This window comes from Vulpes lagopus, chromosome 1 (genome assembly GCF_018345385.1).
Source record: "Vulpes lagopus strain Blue_001 chromosome 1, ASM1834538v1, whole genome shotgun sequence".
Taxonomy (NCBI): domain Eukaryota; kingdom Metazoa; phylum Chordata; class Mammalia; order Carnivora; family Canidae; genus Vulpes; species Vulpes lagopus.
In genome coordinates, this window is record NC_054824.1 from 184,077,433 (window position 1) to 184,094,430 (window position 16,998).

Below are 16,998 nucleotides of genomic sequence, written 5' to 3' on the forward strand. Positions count from 1 at the left end.
ATTTCTGCCACCCAGGGACTTCCTTGGCTCTCTTTGAAATACTGTCATTATGGCTGGGGTAGCATTGCTACGTGTCTGTGGTGGGGAGGCCACTTACTTTGGTCCACTCGTCTCCCTGTTCTCTTAGTCTCTGTCTTTTTACAGTCCAGAGCTCCACATGCAGAGGAACATCTACCCTGGGGATGAGGTTGACTTGCCTTCCACCAAAACTGATCTTCCAGAAACTCAGGTCTGGTCATGTTATATTTGTCCTGACAACTTTTCACTAGCTCCTCGTCACCTAAAGTTTAAAGTCCCAACACTTTACCCAAGTATTTCAGGGCCTCTCTGTGCGACTCTTAGTCACATAGGAAGTCCTTATAGATCCCTGAATTCACCATACCGTTCTGTAGCTTCGCCTTGTTGCCCACACTGTTCTTTCTGTGGGAGTCCTCCCCTCCCTTTCACTGCTTGGGGGCATGTCTGCGTATTCCTTAGGATCCTCAGAGCTTCAACAGTTCCTCCCCTGGAATCCTTCTCTTGCTCCCTCATATGTGCCTCTGTTGTCACCCTCCCTCTATGGACTTGACATCATTTGTTAGCATCTGTCTTCTCCTCTGGCTAAGTTCGTTCCTGGAAGGCCAGGGCAGTATATTCATTCTCTCTGCATCCCGAGTCCTTTCTCCACGCCCTACATATGGCATGCATGCAATAAATAGTCAGTGAAAGATTGCTGTTCGATTGGGTCGAATTTGAACTCAAATGCTTGGAGTTCTAGGTCGCAGGTCAACCCTGTGCTCAGGACCCGAAATGGCAATCACTCCCCAGACACCCGGGCTTCCCGACGAATTGATGTTATCGCCCCTTGATAATGCCATGAGGACCAAAGCACGACCAGCCTATGATTTCTAGAAAACAATGTGATTAGCTACTGGACGTCTTCTGTGAAACCTGAGGGGCTCCTGCTGGCTTTGGCCACTGGCCACGTCTGGCTTCCCCCTGCTCTGTCTCACCTTGCAAGTGGGTCAGCCACAGAGGCTGGTTGTGGTGCTCTGAGGCGATAGACAGGGTGTTGAGGGCGACGACCAGGATCACCAGCCAGTAGAAGACCCTGGACTTGATCACATCATGGCACTTCCAGCGAAAGATCCGGTTCCACTGCCTCCAGTGGCGGCTGGGAGACGAGACACGGGAGGACGGAGGCAAAGAGCTGCTTTACTCTGAGCCCCCGCCTTTCTGGGGCTGCTTTCCGAGGGACCCCAGCTACCGAGTCTGCAACCCCAGGGACGCCGAGGGCGGTTGCTGCAGGCCACTGCTCTACGACCTTGCCTCTTACTAGCGAGGGTCCTCCTCTTGCAGAGGAGAGTGATGATGACGCCGCTCAGAGGCACCGCGGCACGATGCTCGGCGCAGGGCAGGCCTACTACAGGCGCCCCATGCACTTTAATCTTGATTTACAGCCCACGGGCGGGGAGGGGGCTCCGTGTGGCTCATTAGAAAAGCAATTCTGCACTGGATTAATCGTATCTGGCGCTGGTGAGGGTGCGCGGAGAGGGCACTGCTACCGTCATCGCGCCCTGCTTGGAGAACACTTTGGCAGCACGGACCAAGGTTTAAAATTATACACCCTTTGACCCAGCAATTCCATTTCTAGGACTCGGCCTGGTGGAAATGGTCATCCTTATGCGCACCTGTTCCTGCGGCGCCTTTTGTGCTGCCGAAAACTGCAAAGATTAATATTTTATGCTGTATTCATACTGCGGAATACTTTACACCCAAAGGCGACGCCACACGAAGGTGTGAGAGCCGTCCAGCCGTGAAAAGGCACGGAGGAAACTTAAATGTCTGTCGCCACGTGGAAGAAACAAGTCTGAAAAGGCTACATGGTGTATGATTCCAAGTAGATGACATTCCGGAAAAGGCAAAGCTATGGAGACGGTAAAAAGATCGGTTGTTCGTTGCTAGGGGATGTGGGGAGGGATGAGTAGGCACAGAAGAGAGGATTTCTAGGACAGTGAAAACACTCTGCAGGATGTTCTAATGACGAATCCGTGTCACCACACATTTGTCCAAGCCTGTGGAGTGTGTAGCACCAAGAGTGAGCCCCGAGGTAAACCGAGGCTCTCTGGCGGCGGTTGATTAACGGGCTGTGCCTGTGAGGTGGCCGGGGGATACGAGAAATCTCTGTGCCTTCTGTTCAATCCTGCCATGAACCAAAAGCTGCTCTAAAAAAATCGAAGTCTTAAAAGAAGGACGTGTGTGTAGGTACAGAGTCGCCCTCAACAGATAAATTTAGATTAAAAACACAAGTTACTAGATGCTATGTATATCCTATTCAAGGATTCATCAAATATCTGGCAGCGCGTCCCGTATGCTGGGCACGCTCTGGGTTCTGTAGGGACGGTAGTCGGCAGAGAGAACCCTGTCATGTAGAAAGCCGAGAAAACAAAAAACCTGGTGGGTGGGTGTGTGCGTGTGAGATAAACCCAGTGCAAGGGTCTTGGAGGAACACACATCTGTTACCATGGTTACCTCTTTGGAGGGCAATGGGGACCTTCATCTTCTCTTTGATGTAGTTCTCTATTGTTTGATCTTTCAAAAATCACAATTATGTATGAATTTGTTAAAGGAGGCAGCCAACCAAGCAAACACATCTTCCTCTTGAGCCTGGAGCGTCCCCTTGTCTCCAAATTCCGGGGGCGGCCAGCCTCGTTCCTGCAGACCTCTCCGCGCTACCTCCTTGTAGCACACGCCTTCCCGCTTCCCAAGCAGAGGTTTCCAGAACTAATTAGCCCACGCACTCTGCTCCAATCACAGGGTGGCAGCCCGGTTCTCTCCTTGCCCCCGGGCAGGTCCCACCGTGTAACTGGGTCATCGGCTGAGTGCCCTCCGATTGCACGGAGGGATGCGGAACGTGACTTAAAGCCAGCAGATGGGCTCTAACGGTGCGTGGGCAACAGCAAACGGGTTCCAACTCCGGATCTCAGGGAGTTCTGAGGCCGGGAAGACCCTGGGGAGAAGAGCAGATACTCACACGAACTGGATGATTTTGTTCAGGCCCTCGATTTCGTACAGGCTCTCTGTGTCGGAGCCTCCTTCATCCAAAGACAGCTTCCCTGGGAACAAGAGAGAAGGATGGACCGGCCTTCCGGGTCCTGCGCTGGGCACACGAGGGAGAGGGGCCGCTGACTGCAGACACCCGTGACGGTGGCCCCCGGGCGGGCCTGGACCCCGTGCACTTTCCCGAGACGCCCAAGAAAGAGCCCACAGCTGCGGGCGGTTAGGGGCTGGCAGCATGGTACCTCGTACCTCGGCCCCCTGGATGCCATCCTTTCCAGGCGGAAGGCTCTAGGCAAGTCACCGACCCTCTAAGGGCCTGAGTTTTCTCACTTGTAGATGGCAACCTTAGCCCTGCTCCAGGGGCCTCCCAGGCCCCGGGAGGTTACCTGAGCCCCCTCCTGGAGCCCTCCCCTGGGGGGCAGCTCAGGGGCTGGGAGGGCATGCGGACCATGCCTTTGGGCCCCAAACCTTCTCTCAAGTCCTCGACGTCCATGACCTCGCCCTGTGTGATCCAGCTCATGTAGCCGCGGAGGTCCTCCTCCAGCTGCTGCTTCTCCCGGAGCTTCTGGAAGGTTCCCCTGGACTTGGCTTTCTCCCGCTCCTTAGTGAATTCCCTGACAGGCAACAGGGGAGATGGGGGAGGGAGGAGAAAAAGAGAAGGAGGTGGAGGAGGACTGGGCTGCCCAAGGGCAGGGAGCACACATTCTGGGGCTGGGGGTGCCCCTGCCTTCTGGGGAGGGGTCGCCTGGGGTCCAGGTGGCCTTCCGGGTGACAGGGGCAGCTCCTCCCGCGCCCCCTCACCACGCCCACCTTCAGGAGCAGCTTGGAGCGCGGCCTGCCTTTCCCACTGCTCCCGTCCTCCCTCTGATACCTCGCCTCCCTGTCCCGGCTCGCCAGTCCGCTGCCCTCACGTCAGCCTCGGAGCCTCGCATCTCCCCTGCTGCCCTGGCCCGTGAGGCTGCCCTAGGAATGTAGCTGTGCTCACGGACCTAAGGCCCGGGGGACATTCTCCGGAGTCTTAGAAGAAACCGGTGGCAGGATCAGAAGGAAGGGACTGGAGGGCCGGAGGGGGGGTCTTCGGGGACAAGCGGGGCCGCCCTCGGCCACTGAGCAGGTGGAGAGAGAGTGAGACTCTCGCATAGTTACTGGCTGTGCCACGGGAGCCTCGGCCTCAGCTCTGGGCTCGGGCACCAGGGCCCCTCTGCCTCTGCCCGCCGTGGATCCTTGGAAGTCCCACGGAACCTATGGGCACCTCTGCAAAATAGTGTTGAAAATACACAGAACTGGGCAGCCCGGGTGGCTCAGCAGTTTAGCTCTGCCTTCAGCCCAGGGCGTGATCTGGGAGACCCGGGATCGAGTCCTGCATCAGGCTCCCTGCATGGGCCTGCTTCTCCCTCTGCCTGTGCCTCTGCCTCTCTCTCCCTCTCTCTCTCATGAATGAATAAATAAGTAAATAAAATCTTTAACAAAAAATACACAGAACTAGACAAAGGAATCCATCATATTAGAATACAGTTACTAAAATATAAAGAAACTGGGATAAAGTCACCCGCGTGCTTCCTATTAATTCCGTAACTAGCAGGGTCCCGTTGCAGACCGAACAGCTGCAAAGTCGCGATGACTATGAGCTAGATCTGCCTTAATCGTAGTGTTTCGTGTGGTTTCTACTGGGACAAGTCACAGGCGGCACTAACAGCACCACTGTGGCATGTTGTAAGCAAACGCTAAATTTCAGAGTTAATAAGAAAAAGAAAGACGAGTGTTTCTTCTTCAAGTTCACGGGCCCCCTGAGTTCTGTCCACGTGCTGCCTGGAGGGAAGTTTCTGGGCTGGGGTGACGGGGTGATGGCACCGGGGAGGGGGTGGAGGGCGCCTCTAGACTGCCCACGGCAGCTGGGGGAGCCGTCCCGGAGAGACCAGCTGTCGCCCACGGTGCCCAGTCGTACGCGGCGTTCTGCGTGCTTTCTACGCCTTAGCCCGGGGAGTCCTCCCAACAACCTATGAGATTATTCCCATTTTATAGACGTGGACCCTGAGGCGTGGAGACGTTAGGTAATTGGGCGCAGGTCAGGCAGTGCAAGGATTTAAGCTCCCAAGTGAGCTCCCGAGTCCGAAAGCCTCACCTGAAGGCTACCCTGGCTCCTAATGCCAAGCCTCAGCTCATGCAGCTCGGGGGGGGGGGGGGGGGCTGGGATCTCAGGGGCTTCACTCAGAGGGGGTGTGAATGCAGAGGGACAGAGGGGGAATGATGGGAGGATGCTTGAGGACAAGGGAGAAAGGGTTAAAAACGAAGGGGCTCCTACCCGCTCCTAGCTCTGCCTTGCGAACCCGGGAGCTGCTCTTGGCAAAGGGCACACGCGGACGCTCTAACACCCCGCTCGTCCTCCCCCTCTCGCTCCTCTTCCTTCTCTCTGTCCTACTCTTCTCACTCTCCCTCTTTCTCTCTTCCTGTTTCTCTCCCCCGGGCACCCCCCACCTACCCCCTCGCCGCCCCTTCTCCCTCCCACCCTGCAGCCCTCTCCTCCTCTCCCCTTCGTCCCTCTCCTCCCAGCAGCTTGTGAACTTTCTTACCCGCTCAGGACACCCAGCACCAGGTTGAGAATGAAGAAGGATCCCAGCAGAATGAGGGTGACAAAATAGATCCAGGGCCACTCGTTCCCGATGGCATCGTTGACCTGGGCCAGACAGAGGTGTGAGTCCCAGCCACGGGGCCGAGGGTGCGGGTCCCCCTGCGGACTCCATGCACTCATGCTCCACCTGGCCCTGGGGGACGAGGAGAGAGGCCACCTGGGCCCAGTGAGGGGACCTTCCTCCCCCCGGAGACGTAGGACCTGGAGTTGGAAGGACTCTCAAAACAGGCCTTGCTAACCGTCCACTTGGCCCAGACAAGACCGACCCGTTTCGCCCTCCAGTCATCGCCTCCCTGGCTGGAGTCTCTCTTCCACTCTCTCTCCAGTTGGTTTCTTTACAGCTAAGATTTTTCCAAGTAGAAGAAACACTAAAAAGTCTTGGCCTGAGCTTGGCCAGCTCCTTCGTGAACAAGCTCTGTGACCCTAGACAAGCCACCTAACATCTCTGAGCATTATCTCATCTGTCTGTGGGGATAATGCCACGCACTTGCCCCTCGTAGGCTTGTAGTAGCGGTGAAACGACACATGTGACAGCCCTTTGAAATGTTTGATAATTTGCTCCCATAATATGAGCTTACACGAACTATTCATACTAATCCTTTATGTTTGCTAAGCATCTGACAGTTTGACGACAACCTTTCCCTCAACAGGCGGTGTCACGTTGTGGTTACGGGCTCTGGGATCAGAGCCAGACGGATTAAGGGTTCAATTCCTGGGTTGAACTCTTGAATTGCTCCCTAGCTCCATAGCTGTGGGCAACTCCCTGAACCTCTCTGAGCCTCAGTTTACTCATCTGTAAAGTGGGAACGATGCCTACCACGGTTGGAGGATTAAATAAGACACGCAGCCTAGCTCCAGATAGCACCAAATACACAATATACTCCAACAAGAAAACGGATATAGCATTGCCCGTGCTGCGGGCACCACCACACTTCAGTTAACCTGCCTAGTAACCATCATAACTACCCTATGATGGGGGTAGTATTTTTATTTTATAGATGAGAAAACTGATATCTAAGAATATTTATATGGGGAGGCAGTCTTGCCCAGGGACAAAAAGAGACTCAAAGGGCCCTTCGTCCCTCAGGAAATCTGAGATTCTAGGTCATCGGGAGTGAGTCACTCAAGGGCAGGCTTAGGGAAAAATTAGAAATTGAGACCAGAACCCAGGGAGCTCCTGGTTTCCATTCCTCACCCACTTCGTAGGCCCTGCACAGACACCTTACACCTTAGGGGCTGCCCAAAGGATGCTGGGACACACTCCTGGGGACCAGAAGGGGGCCAAGCCCCCTGTGTCGGTTTGCCCGGGGAAGGGTGAGAAGGAGCAGGGGCTACTAGAGGCAGCGACTGTCAGGCCCCATCCCTGCCCCTGGTGAGCCTGCGGATGGAGGGAGGTGGCTTTGCAGCCACGGGGCCAGACCCACCCAGTAGAGGACATCGGTCCACCCCTCCATGGTGATGCACTGGTACACGGTGAGCATCGAGAAGCCAAAGTTGTCGAAGTGAGTGATGCCGTGGTTGGGCCCTGGCCAGCCACCCCGACACTCGCTGCCATTGATGGTGCATGGGCGCCCCGAGCCCGTCCTGGCGCAGGGCGAGGGCTTCTCGTTCTCTACCGTGGCCACGATATCTGGAGGCAGAAGGCCGTGGGAGAGTCAGGTGAGAGGAGTAGGTGGACGGGGCGGAGGGGGGGGAACAGAGTGGTCTGCAACCACTGAGTAACAGGTCTAGAGCATGCACAGCTGGAAAGGCGAAGGGGTGCTCGCCCCGGAGCATCTCATGCTAGAAGGAGCCCTCTTGGGCCCACGGGCCTGGCGGTGGACATCCGCAGGCAGCCGTGATCATGTCTCAGGCCCCGGGGCCTCATGGGAGGGCTGGCTTCAGGGATCCCTGGCCTATGAAGTGCCACCTATGTAGCAGGTGCAATGTGAATGTCATGTCTCCCCACGGAGCTTTAAAAAAGAGGCAGCCGTCTGGCCGGGGCGGAGGCGTGGGGCGGGCCCCGTGTGCTCGGACTTGCGCTCTTTCTGGGAGCTGACATGGGTGAGCCCCAGCACTCCCGAGACAAGCTGCACAAGACACGAAGCTTTGGGAGCAGGGTCTGCTCTTAGCAGGCGTTCCCAGCAGGCCGCAGTCCCCTCTGTGTCCCCGACGGTGCTCTCATTGTCTCTAAAACCCTCCAGTTTGGATGACATCTTGGATCCCCTTTTATCTTAGGATGTTTTCGTCCCCTACTGTATTCACAGACTAGATCAGCTCATCAGAGCTGGAAGGCCCCACCTTACCCAGATGTACCGTGTTGACTCGGTCGTCTGGAGACGGGACAGGAGAACATCGACGGTTCTGAGCCCTGAGTGGGTCCCTGACCCGTCAAGTCAGGTCCTCCCATCCCAGAAAGGTTTTAGAGCACCACTGGCCGGCACTGGTCAAGAACGCCTGAGAACACCAGATGAGACCTCCAAATTTGGTTTGAAGGTTGTGATGGGAAACCTCCTCCTCTCTGGGTCCGTAACGCTCATTATAGGACCCAGATTGTTACAGGAACAGGAGGAGGCTGAGCCGGGAGAGGGACTAGGAATGGAACCACCAAAAGCTCTATCACAGTGCACTGTCTTGAGCCTTGTGTTGTTGCCTGTCCCCTTGTCAGGGGGCCTGGGGCGGTGAGGCGTCTCCTGAGATACTACAGATATCGGTGGTTTTGTCCATCCCGGGTTATTCTGGTGAGTCAGATTCTGGGCTTTTGGTAGAAGTCCCACCTCTTTCTTGTGCCAAGTCCAATTCCTGTAGGCCCCGTAGAAGTCACGCTCTACCCGAGACAGACTGACACGGCCAGCTTGCAGCAGTGAGTCTTGGAGTGTGGGCAGGGCACCCACCTGGTCAGAATTATTTTTAATAAGGATGCCAAGACATTGTTTCATCTCCCCATCTTTCCACGAATGCAGAGTGGAGTTTGCTAGAGCCTACGTGACATGCGATTTCACGATAGGCTGAACACAGGCGTAGCTCTGAGAACCCAGCAGATCCTAGTAGGCCAAGGCAGTAAGAGATTTAGATAAAATGCAAGGCAGTGCCATGCTTCTCACAAAATGGCCTTGGTTTGGGAGAATATAGTTATTTTTTGCAAGATACGTTATTCATGTTCATAAGTAATGGGCTTATCGCTGTTCTTAAAGATGAGTATTATGACATTTTCCTCAGTTGTCATATCTAATACCATAAATATCAGTGTATAAAACCCACAGCAACACAAGCTCTTTAGGGTCCTTAATAATTTTAAGAGTGTAAAGAGTCCTGAGGCAGATAGTTTGAGAACTGTCGTTTTGGAAGACTTGGCTCAAGTTCATTCCAGCTTCAAGATGTGTTGTTATCTCTGATAACCCTAACCCTGGGGCTCTCGGGTGCTTTCTTGAGATCCCCTTTAAACACTGCTCTGTGGGCCCCTACTCAGACCAAGGCCATAACGATGGCTGCCGAGCAAAGGACAAATAGAAATCCAGGCTTGTCATGAGCCCGCATCTCCATGCACAGCTGGCCCCAAAAGCCCAAGGATACCCCGTTTATCTGGGGTGGGAGCGCTCAGAGCAAGCTAGGGCCCAGGCTTCGGCCCTCGTCCCCTGATCACCGACCCTGGCAGACCCATTTCCTTGTCCAAGAGAGACCCATTCCCCAGGTTAACAGGTGTGGGAAGCGGCAACCCCTCTCTGGGCCTTCCTCACGGCTGCAGTAGCTGACCCTTCTGAGTTGTCCTAGGGCCACGCCCCCTCTCCAGTCCCCTGGGAGCTCACCTGTCCCAATGAAGTAGCAGGTCTTGTGCATCTTGCCCTTGAAGAGCTCCAGCCCGATGATGGCGTAGATGATGACCATAAAGAGGACGAGCAGGGCGATGTGGAACAGGGGCAGCATGGCCTTGAAGATGGAGTTGAGGACCACCTGCAGGCCTGCAGAGCAGGGAGGAGAAAAGAGGAGTCATCTCCCCTCTTGGTCTCCTGGCCCTCCCGCTCTCTATATCCTGGGAAGCCTCCAGAACACCGAGGTTGGAGTGGGGAGGACCCAGAATTGCACAAGGGAACAGGTTGCAAGAGGAGGAGGGGCGTCTGCAGGGACACTGGCACCCACTCGGCACCCCTGACACCAGCCGGAGGGGTCTGAGCACACGGAAGGCTCTCAGGGCCTTGACGTCCAGGCCGGCCCCTTTGCTGCTCATCGGGGCTGTGTTGCTTTGGATGACGTTAACCTGTTCCAGAATCACGGTGAAAACCCTAGAGTGGAGAAGAGGGAGAGAAGAGGGCCCAGTGGTCAGATAAGCCACTGTTCCATGGGGTCTGGGGCCCCGTGTCCCATCTGTGCTCAGGGGACCTGCGGGAAGGCCAAGGGGAGAGGTGACAACTTTCATCAACCACTAACTCGGATTTGGTGACGCCTGTCAGGAAGATTTTATTAGAAAAGATTCTGAGGCCAACCTCGGACTCAGTGAAGAGTGGACCCATCTGAGACGTCTCCTGGGTGCCCAAGGGGGGTGAGGCCCACGTGCCACAGGCACCCCCGGCCTGGGTGCTGAGTGTGCCCCACGGGGGCACTTGCACTCAGTGGGGACCCAGAGCAGGAAGCCCGGAGCCGGCTCCCCGCAGCTTTCCTCGCGTCTCTCCTGCCCCTCTGCTCGGTCTCTCAATTTACCCAAAGCCCCGCTGTCCTTTGAAGTCCATCTCCAACCCTCCTTCATGAATCCTTCCTTTGACAGCTCAGCCCCGGGACGCTCTGCGTGCCCAACAATGGTGCACTGTGTGGCGGCGTGTCCCCGCACTCCGTTGTTCCGTGTCCACTAGTGTTGGCCTCCCACCAGGGCAGTTCATTAAGAGCGAGGCTGATTCACAGAACTGCTCTCCCCAGCGCCGAGCCAGCGCCGCCTAATTAGCAAATAATCAGCATCGTGTCTACTGAATCAAAGGGGCGTAGTGGGTAAGTGGCAGCCGCTGGAGCCGGCGTCCCTGGCACTGCCGCGGGCTCGCTCCGTGACCTTGGGCCCCGTGCTTGACCTCTCTGCGCCTTAGCCTCCTTAAGTGGGGAAGATTGAGATTGTGGAAAAAACTAAATGAGTTGTTACGTGTAAAACATAGTAAGTGCTTGATAAATGCTCCTGTGAGGGGTGCCTGGGGGGCTCAGTGGCCGAGCGTCTGCCTTCGGGGTCCGGGATCGAGTCCCGCATTGGGCTCCCCGCAGGGAGCCTGCTTCTCGCTCTGCCTGTGTCCCCGCCTCTCTCTGGGTCTCTCGTGAATATATAATAAATACAATCTTTAAAAAATACTAATAAATGCTCCTGTTATAATCAGGTGGGGGTTGCTATGTTATGGCCTGAACTGTGTGCCCCTCAAATTCATATGCTGGAGTCCTCACTGAGCTCAGAACCTCACAATGTGGGTGTAACGGGGTCTTTCTAAAGATTTAAGTTAAAAGGAGGCTGTGAGGGTCGACCCCAATCCAGTCCCACTGGTGTCATCGGAAGAAGAGGAAATTTGCGCCAAGAGGCCCCCGGGGTGTGAGGCCACGTGGTCGCGGGGGGCAGGCACCCACCGCTCCAGGCCTCGGGAGGAACCACGCCTGGGAACACGGATCTGGGGCCTGCAGCCCCGCCACTGGGAGGGGGCACAGCGCTGTTGTCCGGCCGCCCGCTCGGGACCCTGCTGGGGCCGCCTCCCCGCGGGCAGATCGGGGTTTCCAAATACCCGTCTTTGTGAACCCGAATAGCAGGGCCTCAGCACGGGCCCGCGGAATGGATGAGCCGTGGGTAAAGGCTGAGAAAGGCGCGACGGTGCGGCTCCCACCCGCGGGTGACGGGAAGTGCACCTGCCCCGCCGCCTCTGTGCAGCCCCGGCCAGAGTGTGCCCCGGGTCGGCGCCCCGACCTCACCCCCCGCCCCGGCCTCACCCCAGGAAGACGATGATGAAGTCCAGCACGTTCCAGCCGCTGCGCAGGTAGGCATCCTGGTGGAAGAGGAAGCCGTAGGCGATGATCTTCATGGCCGCTTCGATGGAGAAAACAATGAGGAAGAAATACTCCAGCTTCTCCTGCGGAACAAACAGTCGCACCTGAGCTCGGGCGCCTGGAGCCCCTCACCCTCCCCGGGGCACACTGCTCCTCAGGGCACCTGCCTCAGGACATTGGCACCGCCGCGCTCTGCCTGGAATTCCTCTGCTCCCGTCGCCCACGCGCCCCACGCGCCCCGCCCTGCCGCCTCCCGCCCTCCCCACGGGGCTGCACTCAGCAGTCGCCCCCCACCCAGGCCTTCCCTGGCCCCACAGGTACAACTGGAGTGACCTCGGGCACTTTCTGATTCTCTTGTGTTTCCGCTGGTCATCTCAGCGCTTATTCCAGCTGAAAACACCCTATATGTTTCCCTCTTGTTCCCTATCTCACTCACTTGAATACAAACTCCATAAAGTGTGTGGATTCTTGTCATTTATTTCTTTTGTTTTTAATAATTTTTTTTTAGGGACGCCTGGGTGGCTCAGCAGTTGAGCGTCTGCCTTCGGCTCAGGGTGTGACCCCGGGGTCCCAGGATCGAGTCCCGCATCGGGCTCCCCCTGCCTCTCCCTCTCCCTGTGTCTCTGCCTCTCTCTGGGTCTCTTACAAATAAATTAATAAGATCTTTAAAAAAATTTTAAATATGTTATTTATTTGAAGGAGAGCAAAAGCAAGAGAGCCCACAGAGGGAGAGGGAGGAGCAGACTCGCCCACTGAGCGGAGAGCTGGATGCGGGGCTCGAACCCAGGACCCTGAGATCAGGACCTGAGCCCTCCAGGCGCCCTGTTCATTCCCTGCGTTACCGTCCCTCCAGGGCCTAGGATGGGGTGACTACATGAACGGCCTGGGCGGCCCTCAAGCGAAGGCCCCAGGTGGCCTCTGGTTTGGGCTCCTTTCACCCCGCACCACCCCGCGGCGGAGAGGGGAGCGCTGCTCAGACCCCAGAAGGCCCGCCGGCGGATGTCACCAGGGTCTTCCCGTCAGCTCCCCCTGCGGTCCCCGCCGCCCCACGCCCGCTGCCTGCGCAGCCACTGGAAGGGCAGCGAGGTCATCGCGCAGGGAGGCCCGGGCCCCCAGGGGCGGAAGAGGCCCCGTGGCTAAGGGCTGGGGGGGTCGGCGCAGCCCGGCCTGCAGAAGGCATCGCGGGCCCCTCTGGGGTCGCCCGGTGCCCTGGTCCCCTGCGCCGCCCTTCCCCCTCCTGGGGCAGGAGAGCATTTCCAGCCTGAAGGCTGAGTCCCCTCTGCCAGGACTCTCCAGGCTGAAGAGCTCTCCTTGCAGTCACCTGAACCCCAGCCTGGTGGCTTCCGAGAGCCTTGCACCCCGTCCCCCCCCTTCCTAAACAAGCCAGGCTCCCCGGGGGGGCGGGCGTCTGGCCAGCCGGCTGGCCGCACGGGGCTGCAGCCCTGCATGACCTGGGGAGGCACAGAGAGCCGTCGGGTGGCCCCCCGCAGTCGCAACCCGGGCCCCATGCCCACCCCAAGCCGCCATCACCATCAGTCACCGCCACCCACCCCCAGGAGAACCCACGCCCCCGCCAGGGCCTCACCACCAGCACCCGTGGAGGCATAACTGGTGCTAGGCCCTCATAGTTCCTACGTCGTGGATGGACCCAGATCGGGAAACGGGCCACCCTACTGATGATGGGGAAGACAATCTACTTTTACTTCCAAATGGTAAGTGTGGGAAGCAAGGGAAGACGTGGCCAAGTGGCCCGTTGGAGAGGTTATGGCCCTAGAAACCTCCCAGCTTGTCATTGCCCCTGAGGCCACTCTCAGCCTCAGTCCTGACCCCTCCCGCCAGTTTGCAATCCCGAAGCCCCCTCTTCCTTCAGAGAATGTGTGGTCACAACGCCAACCACAGCGCTCTACTAAGGGGCCTGCTTTGCTTTGGTTGTTTTAAGATTTATGTATTTATTAGGGAGAGAGGGAGAGAGCGAGAGCGCACGAGCAGGGGGAGGGCACAGGGAGAGGGAGAGCATCCCCGAGCCCACTCCCGCTGGCCGAGGAGCCCAACGCCACAACCTGAGCTGAAACCGAGAATCAGATGCTTGGACGACGGAGCCACCCAGGGGCCCTGACGGGCCTGCTGATGGGACTTGTGCTTAACGACCGTGAGGCAGGAATCGTGGGGCCCTGGGCCCCGGGGAGCTGCGAGGGCCAGTGTGAGCACGTCCCGTCAGCGCAGGGGGAGGCTGTCCTAGGAGTGGGCTGGGCCCCTCCCGTCCTGGGCGGGCGGCTTCCTGGGCCTCCAGCGCCCAGTGAGGGAAAGGTGTCGGGGGGGGGGGGCGGGGTGCGGGGGGAGTCACATCTTTACGCGGCTGCACCCCAGGGGCCCGATGGTTGGAGTGCGGTTGAGGGAGGGGAAACCAGGGCCGAAAATAGTTGCCGCGCTCAGAGGCCGGGCGGCCGGCCACGTCCCGGGAGGGCTGCATGCACCTGCCCCTGCCCGTCTGGCCGCCAGACCCGGAGGGAGCGCCGGGCACTGCCGTGTGCGCCTGGAATGTTCTTCCCAGGTGACCTCTTGGCTCACCGTCTTCCTTCTTGAGGATCTCAATTCAAATGCCTCCTTATCGCGGGGCCCCCCTGACGCCCCGGCCCCTTGCCCCTGTCTGTCTCCTTGCCCTGCTTTGCTTCCCCCTGCAGCACTGATCACCGCCTGCTGCCCCTTATGATTCTTTCTTTCTCTGAACCCTTTCCCTTGCCCTGAATATCAGGCCCAGGAGAGCGGGGTCTTGGCGGGGTCACCGCTGTGTCACCTGCACCCAGACTGGTGCCCACCGCACCGCCGTGGTGAGCAGGTGAACGAACCCGTGTCCTCAGCGCGCTGCTTCTCGAGGGTCCGCCCGGATATCTGCTGTGATCGCTCTGAGACAAGGCCGGGCCTGGAGGGGAAGCTTCTGGAAACTGCTACAGCCATTCGCCTCAGCTTCCAAGCGTGTGGGTGGACGACGGGCTCAGTTTGCACGTGGCGAGTCTCACAGGCCCCCAAGCTGGGATGTGGCCTCACCACGTCGGACCCCCTGCCCGTCCGCAGTGGGTCGCAAACTGAAAGCAACACACAAATCTTTGCCCACATGTCAACCGAGAATCCCTGCTCTACGGCATATCATGCGGCCTGGTACACAGCGAGCGCTCGGGAGATGTTTGTTGAGTGAATGAATAAAAAAAAAAACAGTCAAAAATCATCATTGTCTCTCATGCGGCGTTATTTATTTATTATTTATATTATTATTATTATTTAAAGATTTTATTTATTTATTCATAAGAGACCCAGAGAGAGAGGCAGAGACCCAGGCAGAGGGAGAAGCAGGCTCCCTGCGGGGAGCCCGATGCGGGACTCGATCCCGGGACCCTGAGGTCACGCCCTGAGCCCAAGGCAGATGCTCAACCCCGGAGCCTCCCAGGCATCCCTCGTGCAGCGTAATTTAAAGGGAGGTGATGACACTACATTTATAATGTGAAATACAGTGAAATGCGTATCTGGTGCTGACCCCTGCTAATGGCACAGAGCCCCTAGAGCACTTGGCGTCTTTTGTTCTGTGAATGCGGCCGTGACTTGTGGAACTCTCCTGAGGTTGGGGACTAGTCACCGGAGGAGCCACCCCTGTAGTTAGAAGGTTGAAACGTGGGGCGCCTGGGTGGCTCCATCGGTTGAGCATCTGCCTTGGGCTCGGGTCATGATCCCAGGGATCCCGGGCTGGAGCTCCAGGTGTCGGGCTCCCTGCTCAGCGGGGACGGGGATGCTGCTTCTCCCTCCCCTCCCTGCTCGTGCTCTCTCTCACTATCTCCATCTCTCTCCCTCTCAAATGGATAAAGATCCTAAAAAAATAAAAGGTTGGGGGTTTTGGGTCCCCCCCCTTAACCTCCAGGGAGGGGCGAGGGGCTAAAGGCTGACTCAGTCACCAATGGCCAATGATCTGATCGATGGTGCCTGCGCGATAAAGCCTCGTGAGACCCGCAAGGACAAGGGCCAGAGGGTTTCTGGGTTGGTGAACAGTGGAGACGCAGGGGAGTGGTGCCCTCAGCAAGCCTGGAAACCTCGCGCCCTGTCCCCGCCCGCCGACCTTGAGGGCAAGGTGTGCCTGTCTGCCATCTGGCCGCTCCTGGAGCCAGTGGTGTAGCAGGGGAAACGTTTCCTGAGCTCTGAGCCACGCTAGCGAGTTAATCAAGCCCAAGAGGAAGGGCCCTGGAACCTCCCCCCACGGCCCACCAGTGGGGGCGCACAGAACCGCCTGGGCTCCTATGGGCACCTGAGGCCGTGGCGAGAGGCGGCGGGGGCAGGGAGGGGGCGGGTTGGTGTCAATCCTGCAGGACTGAGCCCTTAACCCGCGAGATTGGATGTTCTGTCTGCGTAGACAGAGTCAGAATCTATTTGAACTGTCAGACACCCAGGCAGTGTGAGAGCTTCGCCCGCTGGGTGGGGAAGCCGCCCACATGCTCCTTGGGACTGGGCGCAGAACCGATACAGGTGTAGCCTCGGGTCTCTATTCCTAAGAAAGGGACACGACCCCCAGGCTCTGAACCAGGGTGGGGGAGGTAGCTCTGATCCCCTGACTGTCCTGACCTCATGGGGGGACCCCGAGCCCGTCTGACTTGGTGAGATGAGCTTTGTTAGCAGCCTCAAGGCCTGCATTGCCGCGCGGCCCCTTCCACCCACGGGAGTCGTTGTGTCTCCACAGACAGACCTCTCACCGGGCTCCCGGGGGCCCCATGGGCCGGGGAGGGCGGCCTGGTGCCCGGCCCCGACCCGCAGGCCCTGCACCTGCTCCTGGGGGCGTTAGAGCCAGACACTCCCAAAGTCCTGGGCTGAAAGTGGGGGTGGGGCTGACTGCGCTCCCCTCGCCCTCCTACGGCCTCTATTTTCGGGCTGTCTTCCGGCCATGAGGGTCACCCTGTCCTGGCTCGGGGCTGCTCCTCCCGGGGCAGGTCCTGGGCGGTGGGGGCAGAGGGCAGGAGCTGGCTGGCCCCTGTCTGGGCCGCAGGGGCAGGAACCCCTCCTCCTCGCCATCCTCACCCCAACACTGCAGCCTGCGGGAAGGGAAAGCCGGGCTGGATTCGGCCTCCCAGGCCCCCAGCGCCCCCACCTCTCCGCCCAGGGCTCAGGAAGCAGCTGAGCAGCCGAGGGCAGCGCCCACAGCCCACAGACGGCCCGTGGCTAAGAGGACCACATCCTCCTGTCCCTGGGCCCCTGGACCTGGTCTCCTTCCTTAGGGTCAACTCCTTGGGATCTGTTAGGATGCACATCCTATACTTGTTAACTCTTTAAGGCACATTCGCTTCAAGGAGGGAGCCCAGGGCCAGCAGAGGGCTCGG

The 16,998-nt window shown here is 58.1% G+C and overlaps 1 protein-coding gene across 2 annotated transcripts in view; it reads right to left on the minus strand.

Moving 5' to 3' along the window:
* CACNA1S (calcium voltage-gated channel subunit alpha1 S) overlaps nucleotides 1-16,998 on the minus strand; it is a 63,524-nt gene that overhangs the window by 36,117 nt on the left and 10,409 nt on the right. For both annotated transcript variants that reach the window (XM_041758749.1, XM_041758738.1), the window contains exons 3-10: nucleotides 11,591-11,730; nucleotides 9,785-9,927; nucleotides 9,454-9,606; nucleotides 7,093-7,298; nucleotides 5,610-5,713; nucleotides 3,508-3,653; nucleotides 3,014-3,095; nucleotides 993-1,153 (exon numbers count right to left, since the gene is read on the minus strand). In XM_041758749.1, the coding sequence (XP_041614683.1) occupies nucleotides 993-1,153; nucleotides 3,014-3,095; nucleotides 3,508-3,653; nucleotides 5,610-5,713; nucleotides 7,093-7,298; nucleotides 9,454-9,606; nucleotides 9,785-9,927; nucleotides 11,591-11,730 (1,135 nt within the window). The remainder of the gene's footprint in view (nucleotides 1-992; nucleotides 1,154-3,013; nucleotides 3,096-3,507; nucleotides 3,654-5,609; nucleotides 5,714-7,092; nucleotides 7,299-9,453; nucleotides 9,607-9,784; nucleotides 9,928-11,590; nucleotides 11,731-16,998) is intronic.